The following is a 13,288-nucleotide window of genomic DNA, read 5'->3' as shown; positions in this document are numbered from 1 at the left end:
GATGGCCATAGTGGCTCCATCCACAGGAAAGGAGGTTGAATTGCAACAACATTGAATTGAATCTGCCAAGTTCGACTTCATGCGACGAGGCGCAGACGGATCAGCGTATGATATTAAAGTATCGCGAGAACGATTATACAGCTAGATTTATGAATCGCTCTCGCGGTACTTAAAAGTCATACGCCGATCGGTCTGCGCACACGTAATATCTTCTCTTTGTCGCCATCAAACGCTTTTCTCTGATAGAAATGCATTTAAGCTTTTGCTGCATGGTACCAATTTAGGCTTTTCCACATATTGAACTTATTGCAGTACAAACATATTAAAGACAAGAAACACGTTTGAGAAATCCAGTATAAGTTGAGTATTTATAGGTGAGAACAAACCATTTTATTCCACAACTGAATTAACATCAGAAAGATCTGTTTTGTGAGTTTAAAGAAAGCCACAGTATACATCACAAAGTATTTTTCACACAGCTTTTTCTTCTGCCTGCTACATCTCCCGTCTGACAACCTACTTAAGGATTCTGTACAAACACTTCTAATGCATCAAGCAACAGCTCAGAGAAGATTTCAAGCTACTGAAAATCAGGGTAACCAGCCGAGTTTTTGCTGGGATAAATAAATAATATTTTATATTATTAGACACGTGTACCAAAACAGTGGGTTCCAAAAATAAGTTCAGACCATTTTGTTTAGTCCAATTAATACATTTGGTGTAAATATACCAGATCAATTTCATTTGATAAATTCACATTAGAAATGTAAAAGGTGACCGGGGAGAAAATAAATATGAACAAAATACATTTGGGAAGCTGAGGTCCCCATTGTTTTTTATGGGTTGCGTTTATGGGATGGAAACCCCTGAGGTACATCTATGCATCACGTTCTTTAAAGAAAATGTTATAGAAGGTAATCTTCAAAAATACAAAAAAAAAAAACATAGCATAAGAATCATACAGATTTTTGTTAACAGTCCTATCAAGAAGGCAGTAGCACCGAGGGAGAGGGATCGGTATTCAGTAAGGAGGGGGTTCGAAGGAGGATATCCTCTGGTGCTGTAACTTGTGTGCAAAACGGGGAGCCTTTTTGACTATCCTTCAAAAAAACATTTTTTGGTCCTCATTTGTTTATTGCGCAGCTGACGCAGATGTAGTCCTCATTCTCAGCCTGCTCAGCAGACACTCCCACACAAACCTGGTGGAACCACTGGTTACAGCTGCCATCACACTGGACCCAGTTTACCTGTGAGGAACAGGAAAGAGAACATTAAATAATCAGACATGAGCTCAATTTGTCAATTCCAGACCACATAACCCTCCGTGAGTAATAATGCTGACCTCGTTTCCTTCTGGCTGTTGACATCGCTTTGCAGAGCACACCGACCAATCCTCCTCAGAGTCTTCTGAATGTGATGGGTCAGAAAGAGAGTTGGAGGGCGAGATGGTTCTTTTCTCCTCTCTTCTCCTATCTTTGCTCATTTTGGGCTTCTTCTTCTTGGGCTTCTTTATCTCGTCTCTGGGTTGCCCATCCAGGTTCTCCTTCTCTAGACGCCGTTTGCTGTTCTTCTCAACCTTCTCGGGTTCCCGACTGATCTCTGGAACTCCATCCTATATGGAACACGTTTTATCAAAAATGGTTACGATTTCCATAGGATGATCCTATGTTCTAACACCTTTCATTAATTTAGAGCATTTGTAAGCTGGGACTGTTATCCCACCTGTCCTTTGCTGTGCGGGGGGCTCATGTGAGGCGAACTTTTGTCTTGGGCAATGTGATACTGATGATCATGTTCGCTGCTCTGCAGGGAGTGTTGGGGTGGCGAAAACCTGTTGATCAGGTTGCTATAAAGCTGTTGGAGTTCAGGTAAAGTCACCTGCAGGAGAAGACCTTCCACCAACAGCTCCTCCAACTCACTTCTGAGGCCTGCAACAAATCAAAATATTAACACTCAATGAAACATGTTTGATCTTTTCATAAGAGTGTATTAAAACTTACCATCGAGAGGGATGCATGGCTGTAGCATGTAGAAAGAACCGATGTTCCCGTCCAGTGTGTGAGATGATACAGTTCCAGAAACGTGTCCTGCCTGTGGGTAACCAATTTACAAAGCATTACAATGTGAAGAATGAACAAAAGTTGATGCCATTCATTGGATTACAGAACTCACTTTTCCATTAGGATGCTGTGTCGGAAGAGAAACCTGCTGCACCCTGTGTTGCCAACGCACTGTTCTTTCAATCACATATCGCAGGGCATCACCCTCCGGAAGCCGCACCCGAATCCGCTGTAAGGATGCCAGCAGGGGCAGCACCTTATCCAGAGGAGGCTTCTCTGACCGCTTACAGAGCGGGCATAACCACGGCTGTCCCGCCAGAATGTCGTTGAACCCTGGTACACAGCCACTGTGGTAGGCATCTCGACAGAGTTCACACTGGAGCATTGGGCCTGCATGAACGGTGTGACACAAGCACACTGTGGGGGCCAAAGTGCTGGGTAAAGACTGGAACTTTGACTCATTTGAGGTCCTTAAGATAAACAGACTCTCCAACTCTTTCTGATGGACATCACCCAGAGTGGCCATCTGTAAGACAAAGAATACACAAGGGTGAGAAGAAACCCAGATGCTTTATAGTCCAATACAATTATGACAAAGACTCAATAATAAAGTTTGTCTGGAGTTTTCGCATGCTAATCTTTTTGTAGCTCTACACATACACCCATATATATATACAGTATATATAACGAAAAATATTTAATTATTACATATGAGGGTTAAGCAAGCAACACTAGTCTGATTTGTATGAAAAGTGGAGATGGGACGTACTGCTGAAGCTGTATCTTTGCTTGTGGAAAGTGCTTTTTCCACATCACAGAGGGAATCCAGTTTCACATCAGGTTTCTTGCAAGGTACCGAGACATCCTTGACTTTTTTAGACTTTGACTTCTGAGTTCCAGTCTCACACCTAGGGCACAGAACCTTAAAAAAACCAAACACTCAAATTAAAAACAGAAACGTCTATGTAGTCTATACATGATCTTGAAAAAGACTACAACTTGATCTACCTCAAGAAGAGAATGGGATGAGTTCCTTAACAGGAATGTTTTAGCTGCGCTCTCCTTCCACGCCTGTACTTCACACACCAAACTTTCCAGCCGGGTCAAGGGTTCCAACATTACTGGAATACCTCTGGCTCTTGACACAAGTTCAGAAAGGGTAGAAAGAACAGGGATACGGCCTCCAACCTGTAGGGAAAAAAAAAACAGAAAAAGGGTGAGATGCATCCAACCACAAGGTTAAAAATTACAAAGCACTATATGATAGAAACCAGTGAAATGTACCTGAAGAGCATCTGCTTCTTGTATCCATTCTCTGGCCCTACTGACACAGTCTGTGAGCTGTAGACAGCTGGGCAGGTATGCTGGGATGCCGTCCACTTCCTGTATGGCTGCCTCAAGAGTTTCAATGCTATGACGAGGTCTGAAAATAAAATGGTGTGGGGATTGTAGACCAAAATGATTTTTACTCTCCATCAGATGAATTTACACCATGCTTGTTGATAGTAAATGAACTTTATCATCTGGTCGAGCAGCCATCAATCAATAAGGTCAAAATTTTGCAAGTAAAATTTTGCTAATTATTTTGTAGCACGTTCTACCAGCACATGCAAACTGCCAAACCTAAACTGCCAAAAGCTGCCTTCACTACTCACACATCTTGCTCATAATAATGTGACACTGATCAAAAGTGTCAAAGAGCCTCTTAACTGTAAAATAAGCATACAAACGTGTTACAAGTGACTCAAAACAAACTAAACTAACCTAGCAGTGAGCATGTTGTGGGCCTTTTCTTCCCAATGTTCGCAGACAGTGAGCAGCTCTTGTAAGCGGGCCATGGTTCGTTCCACACATGCGTGAGGTGCCAGGCCCACTCCTTGATCTATGAGCTGCCTCATGCAATCTAGACTGAGGTTGGCCGGCTCGTCGCTGGCTTGCTGAACAGCCTCCACCCAGCGGGCCTGCTCCAGTCTCTGCCTCAACAGTGCCAGCTGAGGCAACTCCACATCCAGGCCTGCACCTTCATCGAGGAGGCTTTGGAGGGCAGAGGAACCCGACATGTCCTCTGCGAGGAGATCCAAGCTCTGTTGCTGGAACTGTTCGACACGACTTAAAAGCGCCTGTGAAAGTGTAGAATTGTGATCAATATATCTTGGAGATGAGAAACAGCATATAGAAATTAAAACAGATAGATGTGCGGTTGAATACCTTTAAGAAAGGGGCCTGTCGAATGGTACAGGGCAGATCATACAACTGATTGACAAACGATCGCAGTTCTTCTATAGTGAGCTGGTTCTGAGACTTTCCCCCACCTGAGCGATACCTGTTAACAGAGTTAGATGCTACCACCTGGTCTAGTTTAGATGGATTGGTCATTTAGAATGAAGAATCAAATGTACCTCGTCTGTCTCTTGCCGTTGAGAAGTTGTTGGGCCATTGAAGCGCTCCTCTCTGCGTTCTGAATGACTTGACGCAGGTGATTTAGCAGGTCAGTCTCGGGGTACATCTTTTTCTCTGCTTCTACAATCAAGGAGCGAAGATCCTCCAAATCTAGTCATGAGAAGAAAAAAAAACGTATTTTAGACTGACTTCCCAGAATTTCAAGATTTAACACTATTTCAAAACTGTATTGAGTGTAGTCACAATGTACCACTTTTATTATCCTGATCTGCTTTCAAAATCTTGTGAACTTTAGATGCCCAGTCATCGTAGGACTCCGCACGAGACGTCACAGCCTGGAAATAGGGGTTCAGTTCGGCAAGGGTGTATTTATAGCTGCGCAAGCAAAAGAAAAAGGTTAATTTGTAGAATACCTGTGAAATCTTTGAAGGAAAAACTCCTAAATTTTGCATTTGATCAGTTGCTCTTAGTTTTATTGTTGTAATCGCTTTTGGAAATACTCACTTGAGTGTGTAGCTGCTAGCAGGGCAGGAGCAGAGGTCTTGGATGTGGTGGAGACAGACCACCTGCTCGGGGCTACAGGGACAGGTGATGGCAGACAGGTAACAGGTGGTCCGGCACTTAGCACACTGCCGTTCCTCATCCGGCAGTAAGTCATAGTCAACCTGCTGGGAGTGCCACACACCCTAGAGAGATGCGTGAACACAATGGGATCAATTAGTAGACAGACAGACAGCATGCATACACAAACAAAGGCTGAAAAGACATGAGACCTAACGGTTATTACCAAATAGGCAAGTACTCAAGTACTCCTGTAGATTATGGTGATTGTCATATATTTACATTAATGTATTTGACAAACGATTTTATCCAAAGCATTTATAGTGCATTCATACACTGAGCCACAAATAAACACGGTATCAACTAATAAAACGCAATCTGGGAGCAGACAGGTTTAACGCCTTTAAAATAGGCACCTACCAGCTTATAGGCTTTCTCACGAAGATCCTTCTCTTCTTGAATCATAATGCTCATGTCGTTCTGAACAGCACAGGCCAGTTCTAGCTCCAGACTGTCTGCCTTGGCGGCGATGTTACAGAGCATCTCATCGTGGGAGAAAACGCAGTATCTGTTCAGAGATCGATAGTGCTCAACACACTTCCGTCCAAGAGATATCTGAAACACAAGACAGCATTTTAGTTTTTCCATTGAATTTAACATGAAATAAAAAGTGACCCCATTGAATTCAATACATTCTCCTGTTATAACTGTGAATGATACACATATGCTCACTGTTCTAAAGAGGGAAAGGGGGAAAAGTGCTTTAACTCGTAATCTGTAATGAAAACAACGAAATAAAATTAGGCACGATTTTGGACAATGTTGAGGTGTTCAGCCCTCATTTAAACAAACTCGCATTTGATCTGGTCCCACTGCGGAACGTACCTCTCAAATACACAAAAATAAAATCAAGGTCCCTCCTACATTTTTTCTTACTCAGAATTAGAAACATGTGACATTGCAGATGAAAAACAGGTTGCAAATGGCAACTCACACTAACTTCCAGATGTGAGATTTAATAGTTTCTGACAATGATGTTCATGTTGCATTGATTATGATATTTAGCGGCCGTTACCCAGTCTGCTGTGCAGAAGTTGACAGCCTCAGCAAAGTTAAAGCCTTGGTTGAATCCGCTGTGATAGGCCCTCGGGAAAGTAATGACAAACTCACCAGCACACTGGTTTGTACGGTAAATCTATAGAGGACAAATACATGAGTTAATCGATATAATGCACTTCACGTGAAGAATAAAAAGGCCACGTAGAGTATACAAAAAATGTGTTCAGTCTTCTGTGATTAATGGCCTTTGTTTCATCTATATATCCAGTGGGAACTCACTGGTACTCCATGATCCATGAGGATATTTGGATTCATAATAGTGACCAGCTGGTGGAGTAGGTCTGGCTGAGACTCAAAGAGCTCGGGAGCCAGGTTCTTCATCACTTTCTCCAACTTCTCAGCAGCGTAGCCTGGAGCGCCATACCACGTCTTTGGCTCTCCCCTGCAAATCAACAACAACAAAAGCTGAGTGGAGATCAAACATCTAAGTATCACTGCAAGTAGTGAAAGAGCAGATTCATATTGCAGTTTTTTAATGTAAAGAAAGAGTTGAATACCAGTGCAGATAGTTGATGGAATAGCTCCAGTGGTCTTCAATATGCCAGCAGAAGGAGGAGAAGCACATGCCCACGTAAAGCCATGGGAGCTTCATCCCACAGATGTCCGCTGTGACATGAGTCAGCACAGATGCTTCCAGTACTGGCATGTTGTTCAGGTTCCAGCCACCTCTCAGATAATCCTGGACAAAATGAAATGTGATTATTTTAATTAGTCGTCAATACTGCACCAGTAATCTGTAAGCTTTAAAGACTACAACAGGATTTCAATTAAAAGACATGAAGGAGAGAAATTAGACCCTGCAACATGACCAGGGTTTTACTGCGCATTTAAATTGCAAGGACTTCAGAGCAATTTGGTTACCTCGTCCTCTGGGGAGACTTTGAAGCTGCCGTTTTTAACAGGGAAGCCACTTCCAAAGTCCTTTGAGGCGATATCCGCCCCATACTCCACGGTGACGTCCTCCTCAATGGTGCTAACCAGTCGCCAGAACTCCTTTTCCACCAGCTCTGTGGGAACCATCTGCCAAACGAAACAGCCAGTCACTCAAAGCGCAAGGATAAAATAATTTTTATTGCGTCACACAATATCAAACATACATGAACAGGCATGTTGAAGTAGTCTGACTTGAATGAGTCCGCCATGTCCCCGAAGGTGCGGAGGGTGTAGTCTCTAGAGGCCTGCTCGAACCCAAACGCCACTTGTGGCTTACCACACTCCTATAGGGAGAATATAAAAGCCAGTGTTAATGATAGCAAACATTCAGCAACGTATAATAAAAACAACCTCTTTCCCTAAAGAAATGCCATCTTTGTTATAATACATACCTGGAGACAAAATGAGCTTCTTAAAATAATCATGTGACTTTGTGTTTAAGAAAACGCCACACCCATGTAAAGTCACACGAGTTCAAAAACAATCATGTGACAAACACAAAGATTTTACACCATCCGTTTGCAGATGTAGGCAGTTGGGGAGTGGCTTACCTGAGCTAGGCACTTGGGGCACCTCCAGTCACCTTTGGGGACATCATGAAGGGGTGGGATCAGGCAAAAGGTGTGGTAACTGTCGTCACACCCATCACAAAGCAAGAGTCTATCTTCATCGCCTCCACCCCTACACACCAAGCATATATATTGCTCCACCTATGAGGAACAAAGAAATAAAAACAATCATTAGCACAAATGGAATGCAGGGCATATTTTCGATTTTGTGCAACATAAACTGTCCTCTGTGATTCTCACCTTTGATTTTTCACCCTCAATTGTTGGCTCAATGGGTTCTTGTTTCACCTGGATTGGTATTTCTTTCACTGGAAAGGATGTTGAATGTAAATAAACGTTTGTGGCAATATAGTTTTAAGTGAATCAGTAGAGAACGGGATATTTGAAAAAACACCTGGTTCCTGTTTTGCCGCACAGGACCCCATTCTCCTCCTCAGGTTAGGCTTGTCTTCACACACCTCACCTTGTTCTGATTTAAAACAGCGGCCCTATGAAGAGAAAAGCAATTTTTAAAAGACATTACGACTATTAAGGCATTGCTTTGCATTTAGGTATAGACTAGAGAGAAATGGATTATTACAGGTTCCAATGAACCAAGTCCAAAGAAGCTTTACCTCTGTCCGCTTGGCTCTGCGGGCAATAGTGCAGGTTTCTGCTGGTGTGACTGACTGGCGCTGGGGCAGATCATGGGGTTTATACTCCTTGTCTTTGGTGTCATTAGTCAGAGTTGGCTTCTGAGAGTTCTATTGTACAAAGAGATCAAAAATGTTAACTCCATGGCTGACGAGTGACAAGCACATATATTTGCAATAAAAACCTACAATTAGCATTTTTATTTGACTAATACAGACGCATAAGGCTGCATTTACATAAGCACTATATGTGTGTGCACATGGCTTCGCTCTTATCTAATTAAACAGAGTCACACGACAGCAGGGTGGACATCATTAAAACAAGAAACAGTCAGAGGCAAAGCCCATCACCCCTAGGTTATTTAACATGGGGTAAAAGCAGCAGGCATGTGGGTCTAGAGCTCAGGACTCAATGAATGAATTCACACCCCTTTATGGATGGGGGGGAGGTGCCGTGGGTACTAAATACATGTACTGTGTTACAGAGAAAACAGCTACTGAAGCCATAGAAACACAGACAAGCAGTGTGCCAGACAATACTACAACCAACAAAATTGACACTATACAGAAATATAAAGAAACAAATCACACGTTTATATTTAATCCTCTTTATAGCCGAGTGTCCTGAGGACATTTCTATATAAAACTTTTGTGCATAACATCCATCTTATTTTTTAAGGCACAGGGAATTTACACTTAACATATATGATGAAAAAAGAAACTAGGGCACTTTTCAACAATGCTAAATAAACCGGGTCACTATTTCTGTTTGGATACATTTAGAGGAGAATCTGTCAACAACAACAAAAAGAAAGCCTGTCAGCAATTGAAATGAACAATTATCTACAAGAATGCGCCATAAAAAAGAACAAGTCAGAAAAATGTAACAAAGTGAACAGAAATAAAAGATAAAAGGAAAAAAAGGGAAGTTATGAAAGTTCTTTTGCAGCCTCACCATAAGATTAGCTCCTTTCTGGAACAGATAGTAAGGATAAAGAATCCTCTCAAAATGAGCACGCAGGTGAGAGCCAACTGCTTTACCGGGAGCAAAACCCATCTTCATTGCAATCTGAGTCCATCTTCGCTCCTTGCAGACCACTTCAAAGCCTCCCTCCTCCTTGACAAGCTGGACAGAGACAAATGCAGAGGTGTCACTCCTCATAAAAAAACATGTTTATAGCCATATTTGATTTAAAAATGGCCTCTGATAAAATATGTAAATGCACTTTTAAATATTTGTAAAACTTACCTAAGAAACTTACCTGAGACAAAATTATGCGAACATTACATTAACATTACGTATCCAAGCTTTTGTTAAAGAAAACCATAGACCCACCTTGTAGAGCACATATAGATCCAAGGTTTTGCGCTCAACATGTGGAATTTTCAAGGTGCAGCCCTGCAGCTCCCAGAACTTTGCTATCTGGTCTAGAAAGTTCAGTTTCACTCTGGTCTGGGCCTAAGAAACAATACAACACAAATGAAAAAAAAAAAAAAAAAAAGTGTAGTATAATGCAATGTAAGTCGCCTTGGATAAATGCGTCTGCCAAATGCATAAATAAATAAAATTTATAATTTTATATTATAAAATGACCTATACATAAAAAATTCCAATAATTTGCAACTTGAGCAAGTTGTTTGCAACACTATTTTTGCAGCTTTGAACCAATGACCTTTTTTTCAAATTGACAAAAAACCCAAAGCTTTAAAGTAAGACAAAGGCCACGCCTGTTGCTTCAGCATTGGGGTTGGACTTAAGCCCCCAAATAAGACCACATGAATATGTCTGCAAACACAAAGTATCTGACAAGCAGGAGGAGAGAGTCCTTACCTCTAACTCATTGAGCCTTTGAATGCGTGGGGTGAAATGCAGTCTGTCCACATCACAGGCAAATGGTGGTTGCCATCCCTGACAAAAAACCCACATAGATTTAGCTTTTGTGTTTACCGTCAGACATCTAAAACCTAAAGCATATATAAATGTATTGACGTGTAATATATATATATATATATATATATATATTTAAGTATAACAGTACCTATAGCACGTAAATATAATAGTACAGTTATAATAGAACTGCTTATAAAACACATCAAAGTGATAGCATCATGTTGAAATACAATTAAATACACAAACACTACATAGCCTATTTTTAATGATCTGTATTGCTGTAGATGTAACCCAAACGTAGGGGTGATACAAAAACATATCATATTAAAATTCTAAAATCGACAACAGGAATATTTGGCATTGTTTTGAGGACAACAACAACAACATTCTATTTGAATATCGTTAGGTACTAAAATATCAACCACAAAGGCAGTATACTTATTATTAGGATGGATACTGGTGACGACAACACAGCTCTCTTTATCTTTCCACGGTCGCCGTTTTAGGGTGTTAACAACTATGAACAAGGCAAATCCAATAAAATGTATAGCCACGACAACAACGTGCACGACAATGTAACGTGCACGTTTAAAACGCGACCTGCATTGAATTTCACTTCTCTTTATTTACATGGAATTTCGGTTTAAATGGCCAGATGGCAAACCAAATGCAAATCCTCATCTCGAACAACATGGAGGACAACGGCGAAGACCAATTACCCTCCTGAAACTTGAGCAATAATTTTACATTTTTGTCTCAAGTTTAACCCTCAACTCATTTATCTGATAAGCGACAGAAATGTGAAGCGGTTTCCCACTGTATGTAAGGAAAAGTGGCCATTGTTAATTCAAGTCAATCTTTCCGAATCACTGTAACTGTACAAAATAATTATTTATTTGACCCAGGTGTTGTATTAACAGCATTTTTTTTTATTGATTTGTATTTACATCTAGAATCCAAGTTAAATGTCATATTTTAGTAAAATGTTTAGACGTTGAAGAGAAAAATAAAAGGAAGTTGTTGCGTGGTAAATGTTGCAGCAACAGCACAAGTTACTAGTATAAAGCATTCGCAGAATGTTTAAAAATAATGTAAAACGAACTCGGGAAAAATACTTGTCATGGTTTACAATTTCAAGTATTAAGGTTTGATTTGGACTGTTTGGGTGGATGCCTAACGTTACTAACTAACATTGATTTAGAAGACAATAACAGTCATTGTATTATGTGATCCAACACTGTCCATCAATCAAATATTTATTTAAAGTATGTGCACAAACTCAGACGTGACCCCCAAATTATAAATTTAACAAAAACTACCTTTCTAAGAAAGTAGCTAATGTTGTTGTGGTGGGTAAAGGAGTAGCCACACGCGAGCATTCACGCATAGCTAGTAGCTGCGCGCACACGCTCACGCACAGTTACGAACGTTCGCAATGGCTGGAGCCGCAATCCGCCATGTTGAAAAAACCTGTCTTTAGAAAAGTGTTTCGAGATTTAACCGAGGGCTGCAATCTACGAGTAAAAACACTATCGAGATCTGACTTTCATTTGACAGTTCTGTTATATGTCGAAGAAACTTACCGGGGGCGGTCGGATCTTGCAGATGCCAGTATTTTCAGCAATTGGACGTATTTTGTTGATGAACCCAAAAGGGTCGGCAAATTCCTCCCAACTGGGCTCAAAGACAGGACACTCCGGTGGTGGAATAAACTCGTTGGGTCGTGAATGGGTCATTCTGGGGAACTTGATCCAAACGATGACATGCGGAAACTGCAGTAAACTGTTTGAAGTTGAAGTAAATGTTTTAATTAGTCTCGAAAATAAGCCATATTAAAGAATGATTACACCTGAACTCCGACAATTAACATCCTCATCCACTTTGGGAAACGTACACACAGACGAAGTGTCGACGTTACAGTGCTTAGTCGTCTTCCGCTTACAAAAATAGAGACGCTGCATTTTCCCATCTGACATCATTACACATTTAATGGTCGATTAAGAAAAATATATTTGCATATTTCCTAAAGCTATTTTAAGTGAAAAATAAACCAGTACCGAAGTTTTTTTTTACAATAAATGCAAACAAGACCTTTGTTTGTGTAATGGACAACAACATGATTAATAAAAGTACTTTATTCAATAAACATTTTTTTTTACAAATTAAACAAGGTAGTTGATAAAAGATCTGACACACGTAAATGTCGTTAAAACTCACCCAGAAAGCGTCCCATTTTATTTGCAAAGCTCAGGAAAATGCCATTGTTTATTTTTTCAAAAAATTACATACAAAAATTAAATAACAGTAAACAAATTAAATAAGTCATTGCTTCCAACAAAACATCTAGTCATAAACTGTATTTTAAATGTATATATTCATAAAAAAATCCCACTTTTAAGTATTTGTGTGCTTTGACGTCTGTCCAAAAGTAAAGCTTCTATTGAATTAGAGAAGTGACTTGCGCGGATTGATGTGCCATAGTTTACAGAGCCTCATTTTCACCGGAACTACTTCTTTAAATGGACTCTTTTAAGTTACCCACTCGGAAGTAACATATGTTGCTCGGGGACGGCGGTTAGCATTAGCTTTCTTGGTCCGCTTGAAATCGAAATTCACGATTAATCTCACACACCGCGCAATGTGGTATAAACGGTGCTCTCAGACCATCAGATAAACCGTGTGGACTTGTACCGTCACATGACCCGAATACATAACGCAGCAGGATCCTTCATCGCAAATGAAACGCTGTGCCAAGACAAAAAGTATCTCACCGTGCCGGGGTTGCAGTTGACTTTTGTTTTTACATTTCTTTGTGTTAGGGGTCCATTATCATCCACTGTAGAGTTCCATGCAAGCAATATCTACAAGCACGTACCACACGTCAACACGGAAGTCTTGTCGCCCCCTATAACACAGGACAGATATGCCCGGTTCTTCGATCCGCCTATCGGTGGAAACGGCCTCATTTATTGTACAAGTGAGTAGTGAGGTGTGGCAGTTCCAACGTGATGTTTTACTAACAAATATTAAGGCAACTTACTGAATAAAAGTAATAATCGTTTAAATAATGCCAGTATGTGTCCTTAACTCACTTTAAAGCATGCATTGCCAAGTAGTTTCATG

The 13,288-nt window shown here is 40.7% G+C and overlaps 1 protein-coding gene across 1 annotated transcript; it reads right to left on the bottom strand.

Moving 5' to 3' along the window:
- Positions 1–349: 349 nt before the first annotated feature.
- On the bottom strand, positions 350–13,106 carry kdm5ba (lysine (K)-specific demethylase 5Ba). Its single transcript, XM_057362040.1, has 28 exons — positions 12,937–13,106; positions 11,749–11,947; positions 10,106–10,183; positions 9,611–9,733; positions 9,230–9,400; positions 8,257–8,385; positions 8,037–8,130; positions 7,883–7,950; positions 7,625–7,783; positions 7,238–7,357; positions 7,002–7,160; positions 6,638–6,819; positions 6,360–6,522; positions 6,097–6,216; positions 5,442–5,636; positions 4,965–5,146; positions 4,711–4,835; positions 4,460–4,610; positions 4,269–4,383; positions 3,825–4,180; positions 3,345–3,483; positions 3,069–3,248; positions 2,830–2,982; positions 2,173–2,586; positions 2,001–2,091; positions 1,723–1,928; positions 1,343–1,612; positions 350–1,247 (listed from the first exon to the last, which is right to left on the bottom strand). Exons 2-28 carry the CDS (start codon positions 11,899–11,901, stop codon positions 1,125–1,127), a joined length of 4,419 nt encoding a protein of 1,472 aa, XP_057218023.1. The 5' UTR covers positions 11,902–11,947; positions 12,937–13,106; the 3' UTR covers positions 350–1,124.
- Positions 13,107–13,288: the final 182 nt, after the last annotated feature.

The sequence above is a fragment of the Triplophysa rosa genome, linkage group LG20, assembly GCF_024868665.1.
Source record: "Triplophysa rosa linkage group LG20, Trosa_1v2, whole genome shotgun sequence".
NCBI classification, from domain to species: domain Eukaryota; kingdom Metazoa; phylum Chordata; class Actinopteri; order Cypriniformes; family Nemacheilidae; genus Triplophysa; species Triplophysa rosa.
The sequence above is the reverse complement of the archived record's forward strand: the minus strand, read 5'-3'. Positions and strand labels throughout refer to the sequence as shown.